The sequence below is a fragment of the Purpureocillium lilacinum genome (genome assembly GCF_023168085.1).
Source record: "Purpureocillium lilacinum CBS 284.36 DNA, scaffold_5, whole genome shotgun sequence".
Lineage (NCBI taxonomy): Eukaryota > Fungi > Ascomycota > Sordariomycetes > Hypocreales > Ophiocordycipitaceae > Purpureocillium > Purpureocillium lilacinum.
The window spans coordinates 2,254,839-2,268,445 of record NW_027072115.1 but is presented as its reverse complement, the minus strand read 5'-3'; the positions used below and the strand labels follow the sequence as shown (position 1 = coordinate 2,268,445).

At 59.3% G+C, this 13,607-nt stretch overlaps 4 protein-coding genes across 4 annotated transcripts; 2 read left to right on the top strand and 2 right to left on the bottom strand.

Moving 5' to 3' along the window:
- Positions 1-1,952: 1,952 nt before the first annotated feature.
- Positions 1,953-3,170, top strand: PLICBS_007273 (uncharacterized protein; the record flags this gene model as incomplete). Its single annotated transcript, XM_018320703.2, has 1 exon — positions 1,953-3,170. The coding sequence occupies one exon, from the start codon at positions 1,953-1,955 to the stop codon at positions 3,168-3,170; it is 1,218 nt and encodes a 405-aa protein (XP_018180600.2).
- A 691-nt stretch (positions 3,171-3,861) lies between these two features.
- PLICBS_007272 (uncharacterized protein) lies at positions 3,862-5,133 on the bottom strand (the record flags this gene model as incomplete). The annotated part of the gene is made up of 1 exon (XM_018320702.2): positions 3,862-5,133. The coding sequence occupies one exon, from the start codon at positions 5,131-5,133 to the stop codon at positions 3,862-3,864; it is 1,272 nt and encodes a 423-aa protein (XP_018180599.2).
- A 2,999-nt stretch (positions 5,134-8,132) lies between these two features.
- On the top strand, positions 8,133-9,778 carry PLICBS_007271 (uncharacterized protein; the record flags this gene model as incomplete). Its single annotated transcript, XM_018320701.2, has 2 exons — positions 8,133-8,730; positions 8,784-9,778. 2 exons carry the CDS (start codon positions 8,133-8,135, stop codon positions 9,776-9,778), a joined length of 1,593 nt encoding a protein of 530 aa, XP_018180598.2.
- A 139-nt stretch (positions 9,779-9,917) lies between these two features.
- Positions 9,918-11,760, bottom strand: PLICBS_007270 (uncharacterized protein; the record flags this gene model as incomplete). Its single annotated transcript, XM_065601146.1, has 6 exons — positions 9,918-10,050; positions 10,110-10,218; positions 10,276-10,443; positions 10,501-10,569; positions 10,619-11,474; positions 11,527-11,760. 6 exons carry the CDS (start codon positions 11,758-11,760, stop codon positions 9,918-9,920), a joined length of 1,569 nt encoding a protein of 522 aa, XP_065457218.1.
- Between the last annotated feature and the right edge of the window lie 1,847 nt (positions 11,761-13,607).

Below are 13,607 nucleotides of genomic sequence, written 5' to 3'. Positions count from 1 at the left end.
TGTGTGGAGCAAGCACGGTAATAAGGCAAGGAACTGGCAGTTGCGGCCCGGGGGCCCTGCCCCGTGACGAGTTGGTGACGGCATATGGCGGTTTGCGGCGGCCGAGCAGCGGCGGCCGGCTCTGCCTCTCCAGCTCCAGTGACGACCGGGCTGGCACAGGCACCGCTGGCTGGCATCGGGCATGTCCCCCAGGGCATTGCTTGAGTTGAGGAATCTCCACTGACCAGGCCGGGCACTCACCGCAGACCGGACAGCGCGACACGTGCAAAAGACCCGAGAGAATTGGAACAAGGGAAAAAAGGTGAAGACTGAAAATGGCGCCGAGATCCGTCCCCGTCGGGGTCCCCGGCCGTATACCTACAAGTAGCAGATTGCGTCTCGGCGGTCTCGGCCCCGCCGTCCTCCCGCCCGTGCCAGGTTGCATCTGCCTCGTGATGCGATGCGATGCCCTGCCTCGAGACGCTGCGATGGAACAATAGGCGGGTGGGTGGGCGAACATCGGTGCGGCGCTGACTGACTGACACTTGTCCACTGGCCGCAATGGCAGCCAACCCCTGGCATCCCGGCCAGTACAGGCTGCAGGTTGGGGGGGCCTCTGGGGCTTGCTGCCCCCCAAGTTTCCCCCAAAAGACCCCCACCATCCATCTCGTCACCACCAGCGTTCATGTCTCCACGGATCCATTGAGAAATCTCAGTGCAACTGCCCTGTTTGCCTGTCCTGTCAGGGCACCCGACGCTGCGTGGATCTCTCCGTGGATCGGATGGAGCCCGTACCCATCGGCGGCACCTCGCCCGACCCGCTGGGCATCTCGACGCGCACCAGCTCGCGGGCGTCCAGGGCGCCCCGATGAGAAGCCACTGGACGCATTGAAATCTCGGAAGAGGACCTGCGCTCGCTGTTGGCTGTTCCCAGCTGCAGCGCGCTTCAAAGAAGGACAATTGAAGTCACGACATGTTAATGTTAGGTGAGGCGGCCGGGTCCAGCAGCCATGGCGCGGTCCCCGCGCTGCAACCTCGGAGCTCCAGCGAATCCACAGCGCACGCACGCGCAGCCGGTTAGGTACCTAGGTCACGGGCAGGTGTGGCCCAGGCCTGCAGCGCAGCAGGCAGGTGGTTCTTCCAGGTTTGCAGTGCCGTGAATAGGCCCAGTGCTGCAGCTGCATGTGCGCCAGCCTGGAATCGCTCACCTGCCACCGAGATAGCGGCCCCCTCCCTCCACCCTCCACCCTCCACCCGCCTCGCTCACCCCTCCACTCCCCATGCCATGCCCTCCGTCGCCGGCGCCCGCCTGTCCCTGTGCGGGCAAGCTTCCTTTGCCCCGAGCGCCTCCTGGACAATTGGCGCCGGCGCATCGCTATTCTCGCGCCCTGCCATTGGCCGCTGCGGCTCTCGTCGTCGCCGTGCGTCTCGGGGCACGGGATGGGGGATGGAGGGGGGTGACGGAGCTCCATCCTCCACCACCACCGGCGCCCGCCCGCGTCACTTGACGGAGATTTGATGCTGGCTGGCTGGCTGGTGCCTTTTTTTGCCTGTGCTGCCTTTCTTTTCTACCACGCCCTCGCCCTCCCATTGCTACCTCGTTTCTTGCCTCCTCCTCTCGTCATCACTCTATCTCTTTGTCGAAACTTCTTTCTCACAAACCTTCCACTTGACTCACGTGGCGTCGCCGCTGCCAACTCTTCGTCCGCGCACGCCCAAAAAATCTCCACGCTTCAGTCCGTCGTGCGCCCCGGGCGCGCCCACCGCGTCTTTAAGCTTACTGTCCCGGCGAAGCATGTGAAAACAGAATACGGAACTTCAGAAGCAGTCTCGTGAATGCCTTTCGTGCAACGAGCCCCGAATCCTTAAAACCCCCTTCGCCTCCCGCCCCGACCAGGGCGCCTCGCCACCACACCTCACTCATCATCAACATGACAACCACAACCACTACCACTACCACAACTACCGCCACGATGGCGGCCACGCTGCCAGCGCCAGACCTCAGCAGCCTGCTCACGCCTCTCCTCCCGGCTCTGCCTGCTGCGGCCGCTTCCACTCAGCCCGCCACCAAGGTTCTGCCGTTGCTGTCGCCCATCCTCCGCCAGCGCGTCCAGCTCCTCGCCTCGTCACCCATCTCCTCTTCCGCAGAGCCCTGGTTGCGGCTGCTCTGCTACGACACCTCCAAAGCCGCTCGCCTCGCCGAGCTCGTCCGCAGCCCGAGCCTTGAGCCTCACCCGGTATCAGGCGAGGTCGAGGTCGACTGGGACTACGACGCCGAGACGCGCTTCCGCCGCGTAGACCAAGAGACGCTCCGGGCCCTCGTCGCCCTGACGGAGCTCGGAATCGCCTTCCGCCTGGTGTATTGCGTCAATGACCAAGAAGGGGGCGGCGACGGCTGGAAGGTCGGCGAGGTCACCGTGGCGGACAAGCCCTCGCCCTTTTCCGACTTTGGAGGGGCCTCGTCCATCGCCGAGGCGGAGAGGCAGTTCAGGGAGGGCAAGACTGCCACGATCCAGCTCAATGGTGGCACCAGCCGAACCCAATATGTTGCCGACGAAGATGAAGATGACGACGACGATTATTGGGGCCGGTACGATGCCACACCGGCTCGCACTCCAGCCGGGGACAAGCGCTCGCCGGCTCCAGGCGCGGCCGGTGCCTCTTCCACGTCTCATCACGCCGGGGCGCTGTCCGACCCCTACCGCTCAGCCTCCGCAGAAGACGAATACTTTGCGCAGTACGACCAGGTCCAACCCGCCATGGACAACCACGATCCCGACGAGGAGGCTGCCGCCGCCCACGTCATGCCCTCCCTCGGCATGAGTAACGCGGTCTCAGGCGGCAACGGCAACGGCAGCATCCTCGCGCACCCGCGGCCCAGTGAGCCTGCCCAGCGCTCGGGCCTGCTGCCCAGCAACCCGGCGGATGAGCCCGAGTCCGTCGCCGCCGCCGAGCTCCTCCACCCGCGTCCGGACTCGAGCGCCAGCTCCAACGGCTCGCACACAGTCGCCCGCCTCGAGGAGACGGCTGGAAAGCGCGAGGCTAGCGAGTTCGGCGTCAAGCAGCACGTCTCCCGCAGCATCAGGAGCCTGTACATGCTGTCCCGCGCCTCGGGCATCGACCGCGACGAGTTTGAGCGCATCATCAAGACGGAGCTCGACGTCCTGGGCATGATGGAGGATGAGGACTAAGCCATCTGTCAACCGCCGCACCTATCCATCTATAACCCATCTGTCACGTCGCCACCGAGCGCTATTTCGCGTGGCGTACCTCTTCACGTTCTTTCCGAAAGAAGCATACCATCTTGATTTTTCATCAGTCCCCGCAAGGTGAGGGACGGGCATTGCACAAGCACGGCGTCTACCTGGGCATTTCTGGTTTTCTGGATTTGGATTTGGATGTGGATTTGGATTTGGATCATCATCATTGCATTGGGAAGGGGAGTCTCTCGTAACCTCGCCACAGGCGCTTGTCGCTCATATGGCGACTTCATACGTAGTACGTAGTAGTATTTGCCTACTATATACCTAGTTTTAAGCACAACTGCAACTGCACGGTGGAAGATCACCACCGGCAGCCACATGAAAGACATCCCGTGCAAGACGCTCAACGCCGCTACCGGAACAGTCCCCATTGATTCGGGCCATCCCCAGAACCCAGGTGGGCATAGAAGCACCATGTATAGTAGAGAGTTTACCGACCCAACGCCGCCGACTTCCTGCGAAGCACCTTGTTAATTCTCCAGTCCCCTAGACTCCAGCAAAGCCTGTCCCAGATCCACCCCCCTCACTGTGATCCAAGCACCGGCAGCCATCGAGTTTGCGTCAATTCATCTTTTGGTCATAGCATCGTCTCTCTCAGCGCAAACGCGACCGGGCCCCCTCACGTAATGGCAAGGCTCTCCAGGGCAATCCTCGCCGTCTCCAAGATCCTCACGCAGTTCCTCTGTTCTGGCGGGCAGGGCGGTTGCGTCATGTGGCTCATGATGTATCGGGCGTTGGTGGGCGCCTGCCCGGACGCGACGATTTCGTCCATGATCTCGTGCCGCCTCCTTGACGTCTCGTCTAGCTGTGCTAGCACGTCCTTCAAGCCCTTTTGTCGTCTCGGCGCGTGCGCCGGGCCGCCCTGAGATCCGCCCACGCCGTAAATGTCCAGCTTCAAAATCGCCCGGATGGTCGTCCGCCATACGTCTGGGGCCAGAAAGCTATTGTTGAGGCCTTGGATGGCGGAGCAGCTGCTATGCTCGTTGACGACATTTCCCCAGAGCCCTCCGACTTCCTTGAACGAAAAGTAAATGGTCCGGCTCTCCTTCTTGGCCAGGGCAGTCTCGTTGTCGACCATCTCCAGGATCGACGCGTAGGCGTTGCAGGCCGACGGCACGAGGGCGCCGAGACACATTAGGTTCTGAAAGGCCTGAATCGGCGGCGGCTTCAGAGGGTCGTCGAAGAAGGCGTTGGAGCACTGTCGGCAGTCGATAACTTCCTGCGCTACTTTGCACGCGCCTCTGGCCACGCGCATGGCTGTGGTGACGTCGGGAGGCAAGTGGGAAAGCGACTCCAGCGCGAGGTACAGTGAGGACAAACAGCCGCAAGTGGTGCTCGGCATCGCCCTGATGGGTGGAATCGGTGTGTCGGGGGGAAGATCGGGTGATTCTACCACACTCGACATGTCGCTCGGGCATGACTGGGGCGTATCTTCTGGGGGCGACGGCCACTGAGACTCCATGAAGCGCTGCAACGAGTCGCTGATGTCCTTGGACACTCCCGTGTCCGTGGGATCGGGCTCGTCGAAATTGATCCCCTGAAACAGGTCTCCTGTGGCGCATTGCATGTGGAGCGTCGAGCTGTTGAGAGGCAGAGCATCTTGGCCGGGTGCTTGCGATTGCGCGTATGGGTTGAGGCCATACAAGCCGTCGTCGACGTCGTCCCCGTAGTTGGTCGGCAATAAGTCAAGAAACGCCAAGTCAGACGTCGCAGATTGGGGAACCATAAAGTCCATACTAGGATTCAACGAAAGTCCCGTTGGCGCATCGAAGCCAGTAAATTGCGGCGGCGTAACGAGAGCATCTCCGTTGGCGACGGGCGCCTTGGCCGGCTGAGCGACGACATCCGACTCTGAATCCTCGACATGTCGACGTTTCCGCGGGCGACCCATGGGCTTCTGGGGCGAATAGTGGCACTGGATGCCCTCTCTTTTGCATCTGGCACACCCGTCCGGCTCCTTGGAGCAGGCGAGTTTTCGGGCTCCTGCACGCGTCCATGAGCAAAAAGTCTCCGAGAGGGGCGGCGGAGGACCCGGATTTAAGACAGCGTTACTTACGGCACTCGTCACAGGCCCGGTGCTTCGGCGCGCTGCTCGACGGAGAGCTCTTGATGGTTTCGGATGCCATGACGAAAGGACCGGCGATTGCTGCGGGCGATATTACACGCGGAACGGACGCAGGCCGGCGCCGTGAGTGCGGAACACGAGTGTTTGTGTTCGAGGTCGGCGCGGCCAGACAGCCGAGAAAAGTCTCCGGGGCGGCCAGAAAGGGTCCGAACGCGACGAAACAAAGTCACATCCAAGTCGACCTCGTCCTCGATCAATCGGTCACGAGGCGGGAAACATTCGGTGAGGATTGGATTTGCAGAGGATGAAAGAAGCAGGCTGCCGGCAGACGAGGTGAGCGACACCTCTTTGGATGCAGGGTCAGCACTACCTTTGACCGCAGGACGACGCTAGCAACAGGAGAGGGAGCATGTTAGCTTTCCAGTGACTGTGCTAGCCCAACGTCAAGACGCGAAAGCGAGAGGGGACCAACCTTGTCAGTCGCAACTCGTAAGCATCCACTGCCCTCAGCCCTGTGAGACGGCGGCGGATTGGGAGCCAAGGAGCACGAGTCCCACCTGACAATCAGCGTTTGGGCGAGTCACTCAAGGGCGTGCCGCCGTGGAGGGATGGATGGGTGGGCTGAGGTGCGGCGTAGGATCATCCAGGTGGGGTCGGCGAGAGCACGTTTTGGGGCCCCGGACTGGGCGAGAACCAAGGGCTCGGGGCCTCGCATTTCCAAGCACGTTGGCTCGAGCCGCGAGGGTTCCATTTCCCGCTCGGCCCGGCTTTGTGAAGAATCGTCAGTTCCAGCGTGTCGGCATCGCCAACGCCGCTGGGCCTGATGACAACGAGCAGCTTTGGCCTGGGCCAGTCGCGAATGACTCTTGGCGGATGAGCAGTCAATCAAGGTGAATCATCCGTGTCCGAGTTGTCGTCATCCTCGGGGTTTTCGACATGTCCGATGGACGGACATCTCGTCGCCCGAAGCACTCGACGCTAGACCCCTCCCGTCCGCCGACGCGAGGTCGTGTCTATCTTACTTCTTCGTTGTTCCAACAAGCCAAAGCTTGCCGAACTTCGGCGACCCTGAAGTGAGGGCCGCGCCGGGCATCGTGGAGTCGGCGGGCCTTGCGCCGTGGCCCAACATGGGTTGGCCGGGTTTGCCTGGCCACTCATCGTCAAATGCGAATAGCCGATTCGACGCTTCGAGGATAAGATGGTCCAGAGCCAGGCACGTTTGTCGCTTCGAGAGTGAGCTTGGTGTGCTCGCTCTGACGCAGACTCGGACCCCCGCGTCAAAACATGGCGGACTGCCTCATCCAGTCTTTGGCATACCGTCTGATGCATGGTTCCGAGCGCAAGATGCTCCCGTCGAGATCTTGAGCAAGAGAAGGGTTCGGTTCCTCCTACCGGCGTCGGTACGCCCCTGGCGACAGGCCCTCAGAGGTGAGCCTCAGGCAGCCAGGCCGTTTTGCTGCATCGAACCCGGTACCCCAACGGCGTATCAGCTTCGTCGTGGCTGACCTGCTCGCAGATAGCATGCGGCTCTCAAGGGTAGCTCGTCGGGCCTGTCATCTTTCATCTCGTCCACCTGCAGCCTCCCGCGTCGCCGCGTCGCCCAGCCACGAGCAAACGGCTGCCCTGCGTCCATCCCGGACATCGATTCACTGACCGACTCGACTCGCATGCCTCTTAAGCGAGAATAATGGCAGTGCCTTCCAACTCGGACGTGGGGTAGTAGTTTAACCCGCTTCCCTCCCAAGGAAGAGAGTAAGTTACGCAGTCGTTAAGGGCTACGAAGCCGCTCGCTGACGAGGTTGATGCAGCCTGGGTGCAAATCCCGGCGTTCGAACTGGCGCTGAGCCACTTCTTTTTTTGCGATTTTCTCCTTTTTTTGCTGCCTTGGGCGGAGAGCAGTAGCTTGAGATGCAGTGATTGATCGATGCGTCGGCTGGGCTCGGTCATGTCAGGTGTCACAGGGTGGAAGTTGCGAGGCGGTCCACGCCTCCCCTGCGATATCTGTGAGGTCGGTGGTGAGGCGTTCCTTCCGCTTGAAGCTCGAAAAAGCCGAGATGCCCCCAGTGTCGCTCCTGCTCCCCTGCCCTGGCGTCGATCACGCGACCTGCCTCGCCGTGGTCGTGCCTGCCTTGCCTGATCTGATCTGATCTGATGCATCTGAGCTGTGCAAGACTTCATCCGTAAACGAGGCCGTCACGCTTTTCATCGCCTTTGTTATACGTAAGAAGTTGAGAATAAGCGATATGAGGGGGTAGGCTCCCGTCATCCCGCCTCGCCCTTCTTTCGACGCCGCGGTGGCTCTCCCACTTCACGAGAGCCGCCTGCCATCCACTTACACCAACGGTCAAAATAGCGTGAGCCGCCCATTTGCCAGCCGGTGGAGTGGCGGGCTTGTGATCTGCAGCGGCTCGTGACCCCCTGGTCGCCCGTCGGCACTGCCCTGGCCAACCCGCCGTCATAGAACGCCTTAGCGTCTGCCGTCCCGAGCCACAGCGGCTCAATCAAGCAACCGATATCCGCTCAACGTGCGGCGCACCTGCACGCGTCATGAATGGACCGCCAGTTCGTGTCTCACAGCCTAGGTCACCACTCACTCGTACGACAATCCGCACAAGAATCAGTCGGGCAGCTTGGCAACTTGGGTCTCGAAACCGCACAGGGCACCGTGATGCCGTCTGTCAGCTGACGCTACCAAGTACCCGCCGACCCTTGACGCAGAGGTGTAAGCTGGCGACGGCAATATCAAGCTGCATTTTTTTTTCTCTCTTCGCCGTTCGCTTCCCACATCGCGGCAGCCGTTGCGCCCCCCCCAACCGTGAGGCATCATGGCTGTCCGCATCGATGATGCCGTGCGCCATGCATTACGCTCCGCTTTCACGCAGGCAGTCGCCGACGGCCGGGCCAAACCGCTGTTGATGCCGTACAGCCTCCTCGGGGCCCCCGTCCTCCTCATCCTGTGGCTTGCGATCCCGCACACGCGGCGGCCATGGCTCTACCAGACGAGGTGGCTCGTCGTGGCTTTCATTACCGTCTTCAACTGGCGCCTGGCCCGCGAGATGTCCAGCACTAACATGGCCTGCTCGTACGCGGCAGGACTGCACGCTGCGTGGGGCATAATTCTCAGCATCGACCTGCTCATCTGGAAGCGACCGCAATTTGTGTCTGCGAGAGCAGTGAGAGTGCTCTCCCCGGGCAAGGCTTCTCATAGTGCAAATGGGAATGCTGTTGCTACTGTCGAAGCGGACGCTTCGGGTCAGAATGGCTTGCGGAGACGCAAAGTCGGCGAGTCCGCATCTTCGCACGACAACCTGCAAGCGACTCCCAGCAACAGCGAATTCGTGTGGCAGACGTTCCCTGAAGATGGCCCCTTTTGGGAGCGCATCGGCTGGGTCTGGGATTGTGCATCCAGCTTCCGCGGGTCTGGTGCGTCTATCCCCATGTCCCCATGCGGAGTTCACGCTGACCACACCCCCCAGGCTGGAACCATTCGATTTCGTCAATCCCTCGACCACAGATCCCTTCGGTAGTACAATCAGGAGAGCCCGTCGACTTAAAGGCCATGCCCCTCGTCACAGGCACCGGCTATAAGAGGCACGTCTCAGAGGCAGCGTTCACGCGTGACCGGCTGTTCAAGTTAGCCTTTTTATATCTTATTCTCGACTTCCTTTCCGTCTTCATGATGAAGGACCCATACTTCATACTCGGCCCCGACCGCCCACACGACCTGCCAGCGCATCTCACTCGCTTACCCTGGTGGCTTCTATTGCTTTATAGGGAGCTCTTCTCCCTGGCCGGATTCCTGAGCGCCATCGGCGCCATCTTCAGCCTCGCCGACTTGATGCAGTATTGGTCACTCAAGGTGCTGTGCCCATCTCGCTCGGCTTTGTGGTTTCACAGCACGACATTTGGATCCTTCAGCCAGGTCCTCGATCGTGGCCTGGCGGGCTGGTGGGGTGCATGGTGGCATCAGACATTCCGACAACAGTTTATGGGTCCGGCTTCCTACCTGCTGCAGCAAGGTTACCTCAAAAAGGACTCAGAGATGTCCAAGGCCATCGCCATGTTTATATCATTTGCCCAGTCCGGCATCCTCCACGCGTTTGGGAGCATGACCACCATCCCCGCCACCAAGCTCTGGCGCTCGCCTGCCTTCTTTCTGCTCCAGGGCGTGGGTATGCTCACCCAGGAGAAGCTGGCCAGGCTGGCGAAGTCGTACTTTCCTGAGCCCTCGCGCGCGCAGATCCGGGTGGCGAACGTCGCCTTCACCGCTGCCTGGATGTACGCCACGGCCTGGCTCTTTACCGACGACATTGCTTCGACGGGGCTGTGGCTGCTGGAGCCTGTGCCGATATCTCCCCTGCGCTGGATGGGATACGGCCATCCCTCGGACCACTGGTGGCGATGGGACTTGGACCAGCTGCCCAAGTGGCACGTTGGAAAGCATTGGTGGGACACGGGATTCGCATTGTAGAGGGTGTTATTTCTAGATTCCGGATAGACTCGGTGTGCATCCAGGGCATCAGGCGGAGTTTAGATACGGACCGGATGATACAGTTCGCATCACAAGTCCTACCCCTAATTCATATAGCCAGCGGCTGGCATAACTAGACTCAATGGCTCGCACTGATTTCGCTGCTGCTCACTAGCCAGTCCCTTGTCTTCTGCTTCCGCAGCCACGCTAGGACCTCGCCATATCCAGCCTGTTTCCTTTCCAGTACCTCGCGAAATGCCAGATACGCGGTTCTAAACCCATGTCAGCAAACATCACATCTCGCAGAAATCCGGAGTAGAATGGCGCATACGCAGTCACCTGGCCCTTTCGGATTTCGCAAATGTACTGCGGGTATCTCATCCTGCGAGTCTTGCTCGAGAGGATAAGAAAAGCAACGTCGGCAACCTTGGTGATGGTCCCTGCCGCGGCGGTTAGGGGACTTGGACTTTCTTGCAAGGTGGAACACGGCGACGTACGTATTATTAGGTTTGCGTCGGGCTGCTGGTGCCGCGGCAGGCAGCGGATGTATGCCCACATCTTGCGCGCGGTCTCGCAGAACGCGCCGTGCAAGGACTGCAGCACCGTGGCGGTGGAGTTGTGCGCCGTGTCGTAGAACATGAGGTGCGACTGGATCTTGAAGGCGTCTTATCGACTTGTCAGCATGTCACCAGCGCGACTCAAGTATGAAAGGCAGGGCTTACTGAGAATCTTGCGCTGGAGGTTCTGCCCGGGAGACCGGCCGTACTCGACCGTGAGTGAGTTGACAACACCTGAACAAGTCAGTTTCTAAATAGCCAGCAAAGGTGCCAAAATCCTTACCAGCTGTCTCGTCTCTGTTCCTGTCCTTGGTAATGTCCAGCGTCTGGCAGTCGATCTTCGTACCGCAGTACGGAAAGCCAGCTCCTTCACGGACCCTGGCGACGGCCCCGTTGGCGATCTCCATCTCGAAGTTGACCACCGTCTTCTCCCTGCTGACCTGGACTCCATACTCGGGCACCCCTAGGTGCATCGTCTCGACAAATTTGATGGCTTTGCTCTTGTCGAGCGTGATGACCAGGAAATCGTCAATGAGCCTCATGACCAGGCAGTCTGGAGAGTCGAGAAACCCCAAATGCTGAGTTTCCAGGTCGGCGTAAAAGTAGTTGCAGAGGAACGACGACAAGACAGACCCTTGAGGTATGCCGGTTTTCTGTCTGTAAAACTTCTTGCCGACCTTGACGATGTTTTGCTCCACATGTTGCGTGAGGAGTTGCAAGACGGCCTGGGCATCCCAAGACTTTCTGAAGACGGTGTCCACGAATACCGTGTGCTTCTTGGCTCGCGCCAATTCATCTTCGACGCGCTTTGAGAAGGGTTTGAAGGCGCCACTGGGGTTTGCGATTGCTCGCCAACGCTTCATAGGCTTGGTCGCAGGCTTATCCGGCTGCGCCATGGTTCGCTCGCCCGGGAGGACCTCTGCGTGTTTCATTATGCTGTATTGAGATGCCATGGGTACCGTCGACATGAGCTCAACAACGGCAGCTTGTGGAATGGTGTCGAAAGCGGCACGGACGTCGACTTTGGCGAAATAAAATTGCCTCTGGCCGCAGCCAAACGACTTCTTGAAACGTTTGAGTCGAGTATACATGTCACTGACTGAAAAGAGTGTTGAGCCAAGTTTGAGTGGGTTTGAATCCTTGATCTGTCAGTATGTCAAGCCCGAGATTACGAGGCGGAGTGAGGCATACCTTCTCGAACTTGAGTACGGTGTGGACGGGGCCGAGCATTGAGTTGATGCTGGGGCCGAGTATTTTCGAGGACGCCTTGCTCAGCTGCTTCCGCCGTAGGTTCATGATGGGACGCAACTTCTTCCCCTTCGGTAGCAGCCTCATCTGGCTAAACCCTAGCCGGCGCGAGTCGAGAAGGTGCCGCGCTTCGGATGTTGGCAATTCCTCAAACATTTCTCTCTTGATGCTTGCCATTGCTGGCTCCGCGACGAGCCTCCACACATCATGGCGAAAATAGAAAACCTGATACCGGTGTGTGTTCGATTCCGTCACGTAAAAATTGGTCCGGATCAGCGGTATGAGAAGGGAGTCAAACACGTAGTACAGAAATTCGAGAAAGATTTCCAATCGCTTGCTTGTGTCGCTTTGGCACTGTTTCCGGCCTTGTTGTCCCGGCGGTTGAAGCCAACCCAGATCTGCTACCTGGGAACGCAATGTCAACTCTCTTCCAACGAGGAGGCGAAGAGAGGCCAGCCATTTGGCTCTATGTGGTGTGATGACTTACCCTCAGACCCTGGGCGACGTCGTGCAACGTCATGGCTTCAAACCGCCGCAGTTTAATGAAGCGATCCACACTGCGCAGAAATGCCGTCTTATTGTGATACATAGTATCACCCTCTCCCCAGAACCCACTTGGTATGAGCTTGGAGAGTGCGGCTTGGCAAAACGCCGAGACTTGGGAGACTGGGGAAGCCAATTCTACGAATGAGGTGATGCTTGAAGGCAGTGACACCTGAGTGTTCGGCTGCACGTTGCGCACCCGTCGCTTCGGTCGACGTCCAACTTGAGAAATGAGACGCTCTGCCGAGGGGGGAGGGCGCGCTGTACCCTGGTTCGTAGCCCCCAGCTGTGAGCTGCACCCCCTCGATCTGCGGCGGCCGTCGAGGAATGTCGGACAGTAATGCCTTAAGAGCTCCGTGTATGAACAGCGATGATGCAGAACCTGGAGTCTCTGCACAAGCCCCAATGGCGCGCCTCGGAGCCTCTTGGGAATCTTGGGGTGTGGGCCCCTTTGAAGACTTGGATGCTTCTCCAGTAGACGCGCAATTTCGTTTTCTCGTAAAGTGTAATCTTGGAACCTCTGAGCCGTCTCCTGTCGATTTGTGCCGCTGGTGAAGACATTGTGAAGCCCGAATTGCCTGGGAAACATGTACATCATGACTTTGATGGTCTTGGCATCATTGTGCTTAGCCTGTTCCACGTCGGCAGGCGAAAGGCTATCTCCACGTCGAGACAAAAGCTGCGCATAACGACAGCGGTTCAGGACGTCTGCGGTCTGTCAGAGCGAGCTTCAGAGCGTAGGGAATGGCCTGCAGCACGAACGAATATGCTTGAAGCCGATGTGTACACGGCCATGAGCAGTGATTGCGGGCTTGGCGTAGAAGATGCGGCTTCTGACGAAGATGATGTCGGATGCGCGTCTCCCCTTGGTCTGTGCAACGGTTGCCGAGGCAGATGCGGGCCTGAGCAATTCCAACTCAGACAGCGGAACTCCTGCAGGTGGTCAATGATCTGCAAGGCGAGATTGGGCCTGCGCGGAGAGAGCCGTACCACTGAGTTGATAATAATTGCCGAGACCCGCCTCAACACTGACAAAGACAGAGCAGCCAACAAGCAGATTAACCATGATCTCCTCTCCAGACTTGCCAAGCAAGACTAGTAGATGAGTCCACGGTGCGTGCTTGAGTACGTCGACTTGAGAGTTGGGGTGACGGCGGCAAATGTTGTGGATGCCAGAGTCTGTGGCTTCGCGTGCGCCGGCCCCTTTAGTGAAGCCATCACAGAGGAGATGCTTCGGGCGCTCCGAGATGGTGCCCTGTCTGCGGAAAAGCAGCCATATCACGAAATCGACTATCTTCTTCGAATTAGCCTCGCGGCGCGGTGAGGGTATCTGTGGTTTTCGCGGTGGCAAACCTCAGCCTGCACGGCGTTTGCTCCCGCCGTGGCGTCTGTGAGTGTCACGTATGACTCGTCTCCGCGCTGCGAGAAAGACAGGTACTGCTTATATGCACTATCTTTCTCATCACTATAGCTTGCCTGTT